This window comes from Pongo pygmaeus, chromosome 19 (assembly GCF_028885625.2).
Source record: "Pongo pygmaeus isolate AG05252 chromosome 19, NHGRI_mPonPyg2-v2.0_pri, whole genome shotgun sequence".
Classification (NCBI taxonomy): Eukaryota; Metazoa; Chordata; class Mammalia; order Primates; family Hominidae; genus Pongo; species Pongo pygmaeus.
Genome location: NC_072392.2, coordinates 7,150,228 through 7,163,937, shown reverse-complemented (window position 1 = coordinate 7,163,937; position 13,710 = coordinate 7,150,228). Strand labels below are relative to the sequence as shown.

The 13,710-nt window shown below is 58.4% G+C and overlaps 2 protein-coding genes across 4 annotated transcripts; one reads left to right on the top strand and one right to left on the bottom strand.

The window, feature by feature from the left end:
* Positions 1–256: 256 nt before the first annotated feature.
* Positions 257–6,947, top strand: YBX2 (Y-box binding protein 2). Of its 3 annotated transcripts, XM_054458524.2 has the most exons (10): positions 310–626; positions 1,323–1,386; positions 2,801–2,834; positions 3,308–3,352; positions 3,704–3,793; positions 4,697–4,981; positions 5,161–5,264; positions 5,507–5,684; positions 6,378–6,462; positions 6,568–6,947. In XM_054458524.2, exons 1-9 carry the CDS (start codon positions 353–355, stop codon positions 6,426–6,428), a joined length of 1,125 nt encoding a protein of 374 aa, XP_054314499.1. In that variant the 5' UTR covers positions 310–352; the 3' UTR covers positions 6,429–6,462; positions 6,568–6,947. The 3 variants fall into 3 exon arrangements, with proteins under 3 accessions (XP_054314500.1, XP_054314499.1, XP_054314501.1); XM_054458525.1 differs by lacking the exon at positions 3,308–3,352 and having other exon boundaries at positions 257–626; XM_054458526.1 differs by lacking the exon at positions 3,308–3,352 and having other exon boundaries at positions 622–788.
* Positions 6,948–6,951: 4 nt separating this feature from the next.
* On the bottom strand, positions 6,952–13,507 carry SLC2A4 (solute carrier family 2 member 4). The gene is made up of 11 exons (XM_054458523.2): positions 13,264–13,507; positions 11,871–11,987; positions 11,587–11,759; positions 11,374–11,498; positions 11,147–11,262; positions 10,858–11,020; positions 10,559–10,746; positions 10,292–10,396; positions 10,042–10,143; positions 9,298–9,501; positions 6,952–8,780 (listed from the first exon to the last, which is right to left on the bottom strand). The coding sequence occupies exons 1-11, from the start codon at positions 13,294–13,296 to the stop codon at positions 8,577–8,579; spliced, it is 1,530 nt and encodes a 509-aa protein (XP_054314498.1). The 5' UTR covers positions 13,297–13,507; the 3' UTR covers positions 6,952–8,576.
* Between the last annotated feature and the right edge of the window lie 203 nt (positions 13,508–13,710).

Sequence of the window (13,710 nt, the reverse complement as noted above, 5' to 3'; positions counted from 1 at the left end):
GCCGGGGGCGGTCACGTGGCGGCCCGGGGGCGGGGCCCAGGTGTACTTACTGGGCAGCTGGCGGGGGCCGGGGCCGCGGTGCGAAGTCCGGGAGGCGGGGTCGGCGTGCGGGCCGGGGGGCTGCTGGGCTGGGATTGGCCCGTGGTTGGGAGGCGGGGTCTGCGCGAGCGGCGGCAGCGGGCTGTCATTGGCCTCGGCTCCGGGCCCGCTGCCGGCGTGCGGGCGAGGCTCGGGGCGCGAGGACCGAGCAGGGCGGCGGGTTCGCGAGCCGGGGGGAGGGGCCGGGGCGGTGGCGGCGGCGGCGGCGGCGGAGGCGGCGGTGGCGGCGGGGGCCGGTACTGGACCCGGCGGGATGAGCGAGGTGGAGGCGGCAGCGGTGGCTACAGCGGTCCCCGCGGCGACGGTGCCCGCGACGGCGGCAGGGGTGGTAGCGGTGGTGGTACCGGTGCCCGCAGGGGAGCCGCAGAAAGCAGGCGGCGGGGCGGGCGGCGGGGGCGGAGCCGCCTCGGGCCCCGCTGCTGGGACCCCCTCGGCGCCGGGCCCCCGCACCCCTGGCAACCCGGCGACGGCGGCCTCGGGAACCCCCGCCCCCCCGGCCCGGAGTCAGGCGGACAAGCCGGTGCTGGGTGAGGGGCAGGCGCGCACAGGGCGGCTCTGAGGGGTCGGCGGGATGGGGGAGGGGCAGTGTGGAGCCCGGCAGGATCCGGAAAACCAAAGGCGGCCTGGCCCGGAGGCCCAGAGCGCTAACTGGGCTGGGAGCTGCGCACCAAACAAAGTGGATTCCCCTGGTGGGAAATCCTGCCGTGCCTTCCCGGGAGAGAGGGCGGGGCCGGCAGGTTCAGCTAAGGTCTTGGGGTGGAGAATAAAGCCCCGGGGTCCGGCCACGCCCCCGGGCGGGACACAGTGCCTAGTTGACTGGGTTAGAACTAGGCAAACCTCTGAGCCCGGCAAGCAGGTGCACTGGGGACCCTTGCATTGGGAGGGCTAAAAAAACCCTCAGTTATGACCTGGGGGTGGCACTTTGCAGACCAGGTGAGTACCCAGTTCTAGGTGAAGGGGCTGGATTTGTAGGATGTGGGGAACGTGACTTAGAGTTGGAAGGCTTTTCGAAAGCCTCAGTCCCTGTGTGGGTGATTTCATTTGGTGGAATAGGGTAAGAATACCTTGAAGCTACTAGTGAAACCTGGTTGGCTTGAAGGTAAGCTTAATAGGTAATAAGGCAGTAGGCTAGAATTTGTTTCTGTTTTGGAGTGTCTCAAAACTGAGTTCAACTCCGTCTCTTCCCCCCATCTCACTGTCCCCACTGCATCTCTGCCTGGCAGCAATCCAAGTCCTGGGCACTGTCAAATGGTTCAACGTCCGGAATGGTTACGGATTCATCAACAGGTATCCAAGGAACCCAGGGCGGGGGTGGAATGGGTGTCTTCCGAACTGGCCTGTGGGACTGGACACCCGCCCAACCTCATCTCAACCCCTGCGGAGGCACATGGTTGCAATGTCCAGCTGATGCTGGTTGAAAGCCTTTAACCGCAGCACAAATGTGTGCTTAGTGACAAGAGGAAGCCTCCTCCACATCTTCAAGGGCAGCGGAGGATTAATGATTCAGGAACTTGGCAAACCTGGCTCTGACCCTGCCAGCTTCTCATCTCACCTTCTGGAATTGCTTCATTACTTTTACTCTGACATGCCTTTGGGGCAGAATGTATTATAGGGTTCTCTGTGCCTCAGGGCCCCCGGCTGGAATCCTCACCGATTTCCTGTTACGGCAGCACTCACAACTCAACTCCCTTAAAGAGCTGTGGCTCATTCGAGCCCCCCACCTGTTGGGACTGAGGCTGACAGTGGGGGGCAGGAGGAAGGAGCCAGAGGCTGCTGCTTTCCTTCAGTAGGCAGCCCCACCCCTCAGCACTGGGAGAGGCTGTGGCAGTGGATTCTGAGCAGAGCCAGGTCTCCCCCAGTGGGGCCTTCCCCAGCCAAGGCATCCTGCCCGGCCTGGCTCTCCTGGGAGGCCCTAGTTCCCTCTTAGCAGGCTGACCTTTGTGCAGATCCAAGTGCTTTAAAGCTAAAACGTTTGTTCTGGGGAAGGGTCCCTGTCTAATTCTGGAAATGGCAGACTGGGTCGGGGGCAGAGTGCCTCCGGGAAAACTTTTCCTTTCTCCCCTCCCCCCACCCACTGGGGTTCTTGTGATAGAGAATGGGTGAATGTTTTCTTCTCTCTCACCCTTGGTCCCACGTGTGTTGAGAGTGGGCCTGACTCGGATTCACCTCCAGGCTGAGGATGAGAATAAAGTTTGGCAGCTGTTTAGAGCAAGTTCCTGACACGTTGTTCCCTTCTCAAACTTGTTCTGCACCTCTGGCTCCAACTGCACTTTCTGCCTCCTTGACTATAGAAGGAAGAAGACTGGAATTTTCCAACCCTGATGGGGGTTGGGGGAGGGGGTGTTGGCCAGGGACAGTTGCACCCAGCGCTGGCAGGTTGTAAGGCTAGCCTGGGGTGGAAGGTGGAGTCCCGGCAGGGGCAGAGCTGTCTGAGGTCCCTCAAGGTGCCTTTGCCTCCCCAGCCTGCCCTTTCCTTGTGAAGTCCAGGTTTGGCACTGAGGTTTTAGGTGTACCTCTCTTTACACCAGCTTCTGGGGGCCCTGCTGGCTCTCCCTCCCATTCCCCAGGCCCTGTCTACCCCTAACTGGAATGCTGGAGAGGATGGGCCCACTGAGCTTAGACTGGGCAGCTAGGGGGGCCTCAGTAAGGAGCTGAGGGCTTTGTTGAAGTCCCCTCCTTAACGACCCATCCTGTTCTGCAGGAATGACACCAAGGAAGATGTCTTTGTTCACCAGGTAAGAGCTAGGTTGGCTTTCTGAGGGGAAGAACTGGCCCTCTTTGAAGGCCTTTGCCGTAATCCCTAGCAGTGCGCTCTGCCATGTTTCTCTGGCTCTTCTTCACAACGGCCCGTCTGCCAGGGAATAGCTCCCCCCATCCACCTCGGGTGCCTGTGTCAACCACCATTAGCTGCACTTGTGTTGGGTTACTAAATGTCTGTCAGAATTGAACATGTTGCCCCTGGGCATGGCACGCTTACTACCTACTGGGACCTGTTAACACTCCAGGAAGCACTGAGGCAATTTTCAGAGGGAGAAGGTCCTTGGGTGCAGTGGTTCTCAAAGCGTGGCCCCTGCACCAGCGGCAGCAGCATCACCTGACATCCAAATTCTCAGGTCCCACCCCAGACCTGGTGAATCAATCAGAGCTGGGGCTGGGGCTCCGCAATCGGTTTAACGAGCTCTCCAGGTGATTCTGATGCACGCTACAGCTTGAGAACCACTGCTTGGTGGAAAGAGCTCTCACTGGGACTGAGGTAAGAAGCACAGTGCATTTTACCCACTTTGCAACTGAAGGCTGTCCCTGCCTTTTGCTTTGGAGTTCATATTTCTTGCCTCCCTTTTTGAAATCCCTGAGGGGTAAAGCGGGGCGGGAGGGGGGTTGCGGGGAGTGTGTCCTGGGGATGGTGGTAACTGCACAATCTTTGCTGAGGCCCTGAGTTCAGGACTTTTCCCCTGCTAAACTTTGACCACCTCCTTGCTCCACCCTCCAGCTCTAGACCCCAAGTCAAATGTTGAAAGAATGAAATTGGGTGGTGGCCCCAGCAGGGGTGACAGAGACTCCTGTCTTGCTGTCTCACTTTTCACGTGGCCTTTTCCCCAATCAGACAGCTATTAAAAGAAACAACCCCAGGAAGTTTCTGCGCAGCGTTGGAGATGGGGAGACTGTGGAATTTGATGTCGTGGAAGGAGAGAAGGTTTGGGGACTGCTGTGGGGTATAGAGTTGACTAGGCTTATGGGAGGGTGGCCTGGAGGTCATCACAGGCTAAGACCCTCTTGGGGCCAGCTCTGACCCGTTCTGCGGGAATGGGACTGTGTTCTCTCACCCTGATGTCCTCTTCCTTAACGCTAGGGCTAAGGGATGTCCTAAATATGTCCTTGTCATTGGTTGGCAGTGTCTGGGTTTCTTCTCAGTAGTTCACCAAGCACTTCGACATCTGTTCTCCACGTGGGGCCCTGTCCTAGACTTCCCGAGTCCGCCTCTGGAGTAAAAAGGTGGATGCTGGCTGCCAGGCCTTTCTCCACCCAGTCGTATACTCAGGAGGGTGCGGTAGCAATTATTTCATTTCTTATTTTATTTTATCTTATTTATTTATTTATTTATTTATTTTTTTTGAGACGGAGTCTCGCTGTCACCCAGGCTGGAGTGCAGTGGCACGATCTCGGCTCACTGCAGGCTCCGCCCCCCAGGGTTCATGCCATGCTTCTGCCTCAGCCTCCCGAGTAGCTGGGACTACAGGCGCCCGCCTCCTCGCCCGGCTAATTTTTTGTATTTTTAGTAGAGATGGGGTTTCACTGTGTTAGCCAGGATGGTCTTGATCTCCTGACCTTGTGATCCGCCCGCCTCGGCCTCCCAAAGTGCTGGGATTACAGGCGAAGCCTCCGCGCCCGGCCAGTAGCAATTATTTCAAAAGGACATGTTGCTCCTTCCCAGATGGGTGCAAACACATTCCACTGCCTCTCCAGGAGGGTAGAAAGAAGTTAGAGGAGCTAAAGGAAAGCTGAAGAGGGGTCTTCCCCTGGAAGAAGGGGAAGCAAGTTGGGAAATGCACATTGGCTGTTGGAGCAGGTTCTGACTATTCCCTTACCACCTTCCCAGGGCGCAGAAGCCGCTAATGTAACTGGGCCCGGGGGGGTGCCCGTGAAGGGCAGCCGTTATGCCCCCAACCGACGTAGGTTCCGTCGATTCATCCCCCGGCCTCCCTCAGTTGCCCCACCACCCATGGTGGCAGAGATCCCCTCAGGGGGGACAGGACCTTGCAGTGAAGGGGAGCGGGCCGAAGACTCTGGGCAGCGGCCCAGACGACGGCGCCCCCCACCCTTCTTCTACCGACGGCGGTTTGTGCGAGGCCCCCGGCCTCCCAACCAGCAGCAACCTATAGAGGTGAGGGGAAGCTGGAATATGGGAGCCAGTTCCCCAAGTTCAGGAGAGGAGTGGGAGTTAGGATAGAGACCATGGGTCCCCAAAGAAGGAGGAACTGAGCGTTGGGCAGAGCTGTGGATAACCTGGCTCTGGAGCAGCTGCTGTCCCCACAGCTCACCGGGGCCTTTGCATGTTCCCAGGGCACTGACGGGGTAGAACCCAAAGAGACAGCCCCATTGGAGGGGCACCAACAGCAGGGAGATGAGCGGGTCCCCCCGCCCAGATTCCGGCCCAGGTACCGAAGGTAAGACCCCCCTGCTGGGGCTTGGTCTTCCCCTTCCAGTGTTGGTTCCTTGGGGAAAGGGGCAGGAGGATGGAAGGGTGAAGCTCTAGGCAGAGCCTGGGCTCCTGGCAACAGAGGTGCCTTGCGGGGAGGCAGTGCTCGTGGGCTGGAAGCCTGGCTCCTGGAGGTGAGGTGGGGCAGCTGGGTGAGCCCTGGGGAGGGAGTGTTCCCTGGTCCCCTCAGAGCCCTGCTCCTTTCCGTAGGCCTTTCCGCCCCAGGCCACCCCAGCAGCCTACCACAGAAGGTGGGGACGGTGAGACCAAGCCCAGCCAAGGTCCCGCTGATGGTTCCCGGCCTGAGCCCCAGCGCCCACGAAACCGCCCCTACTTCCAGCGGAGACGGCAGCAGGCCCCTGGCCCCCGGCAGCCCGCAGCCCCTGAGGTGAGGACCTCAGACGTGGGATGAAAGAAAAGGCTGAGACCAGCTCCCTCCCCCACCTGCTCGTTTTCTTTTTCTTTCCTACTCTATCCTTTGGCTCTTCCCCTCCCCTGCCCTGGCCCTGCCACCACCCTCTTCCATGCAGCCTGCTGGGTCCACCCCTCGCAGGTGCCCCCTCCCACCAGGAAGCCCCCACAGAGGCAATCAAGCCCATGATTGCCCATGATGGCCGTGCCCCCCCCAACCCGTCCCCCACTTGCTACCTGGAGCCATCCTACCAGCTTGTAGATGTGAACTGAGGGGTGTGATTGAGGTTTTAATGGGAAGGGAAAAAGTGAAAGAAGGTTGAAGTTCGGGGCTCTGAAGAACAAGTCTCAGCCCTGCTCGATGGCTCATGCCTGTAATCCCAGCACTTTGGGAGGCAGAGGCAGGCTGATCACTTGGGGTCAGGAGTTCGAGACCAGCCTGACCAACATGGAGAAACCCCGTCTCTACTAGAGATACAAAAATTAGCCAGGCATGGTAGCACATGCCTGTAATCCCAGCTACTTGGGAGGCTGAGGCAGGAGAATCGCTTGAACCAGGAGGGGGAGTTTGCAGTGAGCCAAGATCATGCCACTGTACTCCATCCAACCTGGAGTGAGACTCTGTCTCAAAAACAAAAACAAGTCTCAATTGGCCACTGCTGTTCTTTAGACCTCAGCCCCTGTCAACAGTGGGGACCCCACCACCACCATCCTGGAGTGATTCCAACTCAAAGGACACCCAGAGCTGCCATCTGGTGAGTGGCTGGTGCAGTTGGGTGGGTGGCCAGGAAGGCGGGGTACTGGGTGGCGATGACAAGTTGCTGTTGTTCACAATCTGTGCATTTCCTTTTCTCTCTCAGGTACCTGCCAGTTTTTCCAACTGACCTGTACCCTACCCAGTACCCTGCTCCCCCTTTCCCATAATTCATGGCATCAAAACACCAGCTTTTCACCTTTTCCTTGAGACTCAGGAGGGCCAAAGCAACAGCTTTTTGCTTTTTCTTTTTTCTTCCCTCCCCTTATCAAGGGTTGAAGGAAGGGAGCCATCCTTACTGTTCAGAAACAGCAACTCCCTCCCGTAACTCAGGCTGAGAAGGAACCAGCCAGCTCTTACCTCCTCCTGGTTGTTTTTCTTCCCCCACCCCAAGTTTATTTTTGTTTTCCTCTGGCCCCCTACCTCTGAAGCCATTTTATGATCTGTCATGTGCCACCTGAGCCTCCAGTAAAAACAAAAACAGGCTTTCCTGTGGTCTTGGTCTCTGTCTCTTCTGTTTTGGAGAATCGCTAGTAACTCACTGTTGAAGGTGGGGAGGAGGGGATGTGGGGCTGTGGGCAGGGCCTGGCATCCTTGCTGCCATGTCTCCAGCCGTGTCCCTGGTGAAGAGTGCCCCTATCAGGGATTTCACTGCCCATCTGTGACATGGGCTGACACCTCCCTTGCAGAGTGAGTATTCTGCAGATGCCAAGAGCAGTGCCCGGCACTGGCAGCTACAATTTATTGAGCATTTACTATTAATAAAGCAATGAGTAGAAATGTGAGTAGGGGCATGAGCAATGGCATCCAGAAGATTCTGAGGCCTTGAGCTGAGGCAGGACAGAGGGAGGAAGAGGGGTGAAGAGTTATGGTCCCTGTCTCAGCCCGTCCTCAAGTGCCTCCACAATAGGATGCTTGTCTTCAGCAGTGACTTTATAGAAGTATCTATATATATACATTTAGTGCAACCGACCTTTGGTTTCTTCTCTCAATCCCCTTTTCAAACGTATATAAAAATATCCAAAGGCTCCTCCCAGCCCAGTGTTTCCAGGCAGCCTTTCAAATCCCCTCTTTACCTTAGTTGGTCAAAAGCCTGTGGGTGCAGCACCCTTCCAGGAAGGGAGAGGAAGAAAGCTAGGGCTCCTCCTTGGCAGCCTTGGGGAACAATCGGGGTAGAGCCCCAAGCCTAGATAGAGGCGGGAGCCTGCCGTCCTTCCGTCTTGCCACACATGGGCACATACTTTCCTGTTCCCTCCTGCCCTGGAAGGCTGAGCCTGCAGTGAGGGAGGTGAGTCCTTTTCCCTGCAGGGGTCAAGAGAGAACCCCCTTTGCCAGGCGCGGTGGCTCACGCCTGTAATCCCAGCACTTTGGGAGGCTGAGGCAGGCAGATCACGAGGTGAGGAGATCGAGACCATCCTGGCTAACATGGTGAAACCCCGTATCTACTAAAAATACAAAATAAATTAGCCGGGTGTGGTGGCAAGCGCCTGTAGTCCCAGCTACTCCGGAGGCTGAGGCAGGAGAATGGTATGAACCCGGGAGACAGAGCTTGCAGTGAACCGAGATCGTGCCACTGCACTCGAGCCTGGGCGACAGAGCGAGACTCTGTCTCAAAAAAAAAAAAGAACCCCCTTCGCCCAGAGTCTGTGTGGCAAGAATTCAGTGAAAGTCCCAGATTGTGGGAGGAGTCCAAGGTGGTGAGAAACTGGATTTCTTGTCTCCTGTCCTGCTCTCTGCTCTGGTTTGTCCCACTGAGAAAGTCTAGACCTGTCTTCCCTCCAATCCCCCTTCTCTAGCAGGGAAGAAGGTATTCTGGAGCTGAGTCTGGGGGGAGGTGGGGAGAAAAGGGGATGGGGGAAGGAAGAGGGAGGGGAGAGTGGCCCACCCTGATGGCCACGGCCAAGCCACAACACATAAATAATCCAAGAGAGTCACACGAGGGGAATGAGGGGGTGCTCAGACCACCCTTCCCCCAGCTTCCCAATTCTACCAGGCTGCAGGGATTCTTTTCCACCCGGAAGTAATAGGGAAGAGAGGGTTAAAGTGCTGCAGAGGAAAGGAAGGGGTCTCTGGGGCAGGTAGAGAGAGCTGGCTCTCCCACCCCTGCTTGGCCCCTCAGTCGTTCTCATCTGGCCCTAAATACTCAAGTTCTGTGCTGGGTTTCACCTCCTGCTCTAAAAGAGAGGGTGTTCGGTGGAAGGCAGCTGAGATCTGGTCAAACGTCCGGCCTCGAGTTTCAGGTACTCTTAAGAAGGTGAAGATGAAGAAGCCCAGCAGGAGGACCGCAAATAGAAGGAAGACGTAGGGCCCCATAGCCTCCTGGGACAGGTGGAGAAAGAGGTGTTGACGGAGTGAGGTGGGGAGGGAAGGGGTAGTTTCAGGCAACCAGGAGCTAAAGGCCTTCATAGGGAGCCGGGGGGACGGCAGACAGCAGCTGCCTCCTCCAGGGACAAGGGAAATGAGCAGGAATGAGAATTTACACTGAAAAGAGGATTCTCTGAACCCCAAACACTCTTAGTTTTCGCCCTCTTCACCATCCTCAGTTACTGCACTCAGAGGAGAGTCCCAGCTGTTTGTAGTATTAATGGAAAGTGTATTATTTTCTTCTCGGACTAAGGTAAGTTATGCCACTGGTGCGTTTCAGACACCTCAGTTACTATCCAATCTAGGTCAGCTCCCTTCCTTGCTTTGATTCAGTGGAGCAGGTGGTCCACCAAAGTGACCCAAAGACCCATGTTCTGTGGCTGGAGGAGTCCCTGATGGGGAAGCAGGTGGGCTAGCTGTGTGATGCCCACCTCTGGCCTACAGTGTGGGAGGCTGGGCTGGAGGGACCTACCGCAACATACTGGAAACCCATGCCAATGATGAAGTTGCTCGTCCAGTTGGAGAAACCAGCCACAGCCATGGCTGCCGGGCGGGGTCCCTGGCTGAAGAGCTCGGCCACGATGAACCAAGGAATGGGGCCAGGGCCAATCTCAAAAAATGCCACAAAGCCAAAGATGGCCACAATGGAGACGTAGCTCATGGCTGGAACTCGCTCCTAGGGGCCAGACAGGGAGGGTGGAGAATCCAGTTGAGGCCTTTCTGGATCTTCCTTTGCCCTCAACTCAGAGAAGTGAAATCTAACCCCCTCCCCAGCAGCTTGCGGGGGGCCTGCTGTCCCGGGTTAGAGCAGGCCCTTGAGCCTTTCTGAGCACCGGCATTCTGCTGGCTATCCCAAGTGGGTTCAAGGAGGAAATGTTCAGGAGGAAATGTTACGGCCTCTCAGTTCTTATGACGGTCAGCTCTCCCTGGGCTCTAAAGCTGGGTCCTTAGGAATGATTGTTCCTGAGGCTTGACAGGGGCTCTCCCTCCTGGCTCTCAGAGTTGTGCCACAGCTGCCTCCCAGTGCAGCCCAAATCCCTCAGGAGCAGACCACAGTCCCAGCAGATTCTGGAGCCAGTCACCCCCAGTCCCAGTCCAGAGCTGGCGCCAGGATTGAAAGCATGTGTGTTAAGAAGGGGCCCTGGCTGGTCACAGAGACTCTCAGGACCATTCCCATGGGCTGGGCTGCTAGCCCCTCCTAGCTTCCAGGCCTTACCAGCAGGAGCAGAGCCACAGTCATCAGGATGGCACAGCCACACATGCCCGCCAGGCCCAGGAGATGGAGCGTCCGGCGCCCCGCCCGCTCCACCAACAACACCTGTGGGGAGAGTCAGAGCTTGGCCCGAGCTTTTCAGGCACAGGAAGTAGGAGGGGCTGCGTGGGTGAGGGCAACCGAGAGCAGGACCTCCGGGACACCCAGGGATGTGAAGCCAGTGGCTCGGGCCATTCCAGAGGTGAGCAGTTACCGAGAGCAAGGTGAAGACTGTGTTGACCACACCCGCTCCTATGGTGGCATAGGCAGGCTGGCCTACCCCTGCTGTCTCGAAGATGCTGGTCGAATAATAGAAAACCTAGAGGTGGGGGAGAAGAAGAAGTGATGGCAGGAGTGTCCTTTCCTCTACTCCAGCCACAACAGGCTGGCCCTACCCTGAATGTTGGTGGAGGGGGTTTGCTCCCCACTCTCATCTACCCTCCCGGGGCTGTGCCCTGCCTGGAGGCTGCTCCACACATACAGCATTGATGCCAGAGAGCTGCTGGCTCAGCTGCAGCACGACCGCAATGATCAGGGGCTGCCGGTGGGTACGGCTGCCCAGGAGCTGGAGCAGGGACAGTGGCCGCTCACGCTCCAGCTTCCGCTTCTCATCCTTCAGCTCAGCCAGCACTCCAGAAACATCGGCCCAGCCTGTCAGGCGCTTCAGACCTGGAGAAGGGAAGGTCAGGCCTGAGGGGACCTGAGAGGAAGCCAGGTGCTAGCAAGACGAGGTGGAGGCATAGGCATGGGCCTGGGCCAGGCTGCAGCGGGAGAGCTTACTCTTTCTGGCAGGCCCCTCGAGATTCCGGATGATGTAGAGGTAGCGGGGGCTCTCGGGACAGAAGGGCAGCAGGACCAGCTGCAGGAGGGCAGGTAGCACTGTGAGGCCCAGGAGCAGTGGCCACAGGCTGGCAGTGCCCAGCAGGGACTCCAAGCCCAGCACCTGTGGGAGAAGTTTGGGAAAGAAGGCAGGTCACTCAGCCCTCCTGCCTTACCTCGGAAGCCCACCATATTCCCAGAGCCCCACTCTAACCACTGCCCAGGCACCCATGAGGCTTGCCCCGGTCACCTGGGCAATCAGAATGCCGATAACGATGGCCAGTTGGTTTAGCGTCCCCAGGGCGCCCCGCAGGTGAGTGGGAGCAATCTCTCCCACGTACATGGGCACCAGCCCTGATGTCAGCCCTGGGCGAGGGAAGAAGAGAGGGCTGACGGCAGGTGTCCGTTCCCATCTGAAAGCCCAGGCATGGTGAAAGAGAACAGGGCTCTAGGCAGGGCTGTGGTGCCCGTGGGTACCTGAGTAGGCGCCAATGAGGAATCGTCCAAGGATGAGCATTTCATAGGAGGCAGCAGCGTTGGCCAGGCCCATGAGGCTGCCCCCCAGCACCGCCAGGACATTGTTGACCAGCATGGCCCTTTTCCTGGCAGGCAGAGTGAGGCTGTGAGGGTGAGGGCACCCAGCAGTGGCTCCCTTCCTGTTTCCCCCACCCCTGCCCTCCAGCTGCGAACCTTCCAAGCCACTGAGAGATGATACCAATGAGGAAGGAGGAAATCATGCCGCCCACAGAAAAGATGGCCACGGAGAGGGCCCAGAGGGTGGTAAGGGTGCCTGGAGGGATGGAGCTGGGACCCTCAGGCCCCTGCCTCGCCAGCCACGTCTCATTGTAGCTCTGTTCAATCACCTGGGGGACAGCAGAGGACAGATTTCCTGCAGACCCCCCGCTTTCCACCATCCCTGAGACACCTGTCCTCCTCGTTTGGGTACCCCCACCCTGCCAGCTGCAGGCCCTCACCTTCTGAGGGGCATTGATGACCCCAATGTTGTACCCAAACTGCAGGGAGCCAAGCACCGCAGAGAACACAGCAAGGACCAGGGTCCAAGTCACTCGCTGCTGAGGGGGTTCCCCATCCTGGACAGGCAGACGCAAAGACACAGCATGTCACATGGAACCATGATTTTTTTCCTTCCGCTAGGGGCCCAGGCCCAGCTGGAGCCTGAAGATACTGGGCTCCATCCAACATGCTGGGTGAGGGAAACTGTGCCATATTAGGAATTGCACAAAGATCTCAATGTAAACAGGAGCTGAACTGCAACCTGGGCATAAAGGAGAAATGGATGTTTGAGTCCATAAGGCAGAGAAGTGTTTGAGAACTTGTCTCAAAATTCTTCTGTGACCTTGAGACAGGCTTGGCCTTAAGAGCTCAGATTTGTGTGACCTTGGCCAAGTCACTTCCCCGCCCCGAACCTGAGCGTCCTCTGTGAGATGGGGGTGATGTTGCCTGCCTTGCCCACCTATCTGTGAGGGTGTTGTGAAAATCAACATCACATGTTAACAGTATCCCTGCCAGTGCTGGTTTCATAAATTAACAAGTGCATTGTTATCATCAGACACTGTCCTCTTCCCTCCCCTCTGGGGGTTCTGTCAGCCAGCTCCAGGAGGCCCCCAACAGGACCAAGAAATGCTGTTCCAGAAAGGACATCCCGGTCATCTAGGGGTGGCCTTCTCTATCTATGTCGCGGCCTGCCCTCCCCCTCTAACCTCCGTGCAGGGAGGGCCGTCCAGGGGTTCTGCCTGGGAGAGCCATGCCCAGGGGAGGAGGGCAGGAAGGTGGTGTGAGGGGCGGTGGCAGTGGTGGCCGCTCGCTGGCGGCACAGACTGTCTCCAAGCGGAAACCTGAGCTGGGGGAGGGGGGGCTGACAGTCCCCTCTGCCCCTCCACCAACCATGGGGCCAAGGGAAAGTTCAGCGTCCTGGAGGGCGGCCAGGAGTGGGGGTGGGGGCCCACGGAGAGCCTCCGGTCCTCGAAACACTGCCCGCGAGCGAAGACGGACGGACAGCTCCCGGAGGGCAAGACCCGCCTGGATCTGCTTTCCCGAGTCGGATCGAGGGCAGGCTGTCTCCGATTCCGGAGTGCCGCGCCGCCTACTAGGCAAGGGGGTGAACCCTGGCTCGCAGAATCCACTTGCTGCCTGTGCCCCGAAAGGCCCTCCAGACCCACTCTGCCTTTTGGTAGGATTGGAATCTCACAGTCACGGGTTGTCCAGGCCGGGTATAAATAGCCAGCCCCCCACCTTCACCCCCTGCGCCTGCGCAGGAACCACCCCCAGCTGATCCCAGCCGCGACCCCAGCCCAAGAAAAGCGGGACCTGTGCCCCCCCGCCCCGCCCCCTCATGATGAATCCTACTTCAGAGCCTATCTGTTGGAAGCCCGACGGCATCTCGTCTTAGAAGAGCTGGACGCGCAGGGGCGGCGAAGATGAAAGAACCGATCCGGGAGTCTCTCGCCCCGGCCTGGCGCGCAGAAACTGCGGAGGCCGCGGGGGTCCCGGAGTGACGTGCAAGGGCGGGCCCGATGGGACCCACAGCCACAAGCCAAGGAGCCAGAGAGCAGTGGGGCTTCCGCGGATCTGGCGGAGAAAGACGCGAGGAGCCCCCGCCACCTCGCTCCTGCCCCCGCGGGCCACGCCCTTCACAGCACCCATTGGCCAGGAGCCCGCACACCCCAGAAGGCCACGCCCCCTCCGCCCGGGGTTTAGAGTTTGGCTGGAGTTGGTGGGGCCGGCCAGTGAGGCCACGCCCCTCCGCGTGGCTGGCGAGACACGCCTCTCGGGTTCCCGCCAGCCTCCAACTGG

Coding starts and splice junctions, on each gene's coding strand:
- YBX2 (XM_054458524.2), top strand. CDS start 353: ATGAGCGAGGTGGAGGCGGCAGCGGTGGCTACAGCGGTCCCCGCGGCG. Junction 627..1,322: donor GGCGGACAAGCCGGTGCTGG/GTGAGGGGCAGG, acceptor TCTGCCTGGCAG/CAATCCAAGTCCTGGGCACT. Junction 2,835..3,307: donor AAGATGTCTTTGTTCACCAG/GTAAGAGCTAGG, acceptor TGCACGCTACAG/CTTGAGAACCACTGCTTGGT.
- SLC2A4 (XM_054458523.2), bottom strand. CDS start 13,296: ATGCCGTCGGGCTTCCAACAGATAGGCTCTGAA. Junction 11,760..11,870: donor TCATCAATGCCCCTCAGAAG/GTGAGGGCCTGC, acceptor GCTGTCCCCCAG/GTGATTGAACAGAGCTACAA. Junction 9,502..10,041: donor CTGTGGCTCTGCTCCTGCTG/GTAAGGCCTGGA, acceptor TCTGGCCCCTAG/GAGCGAGTTCCAGCCATGAG.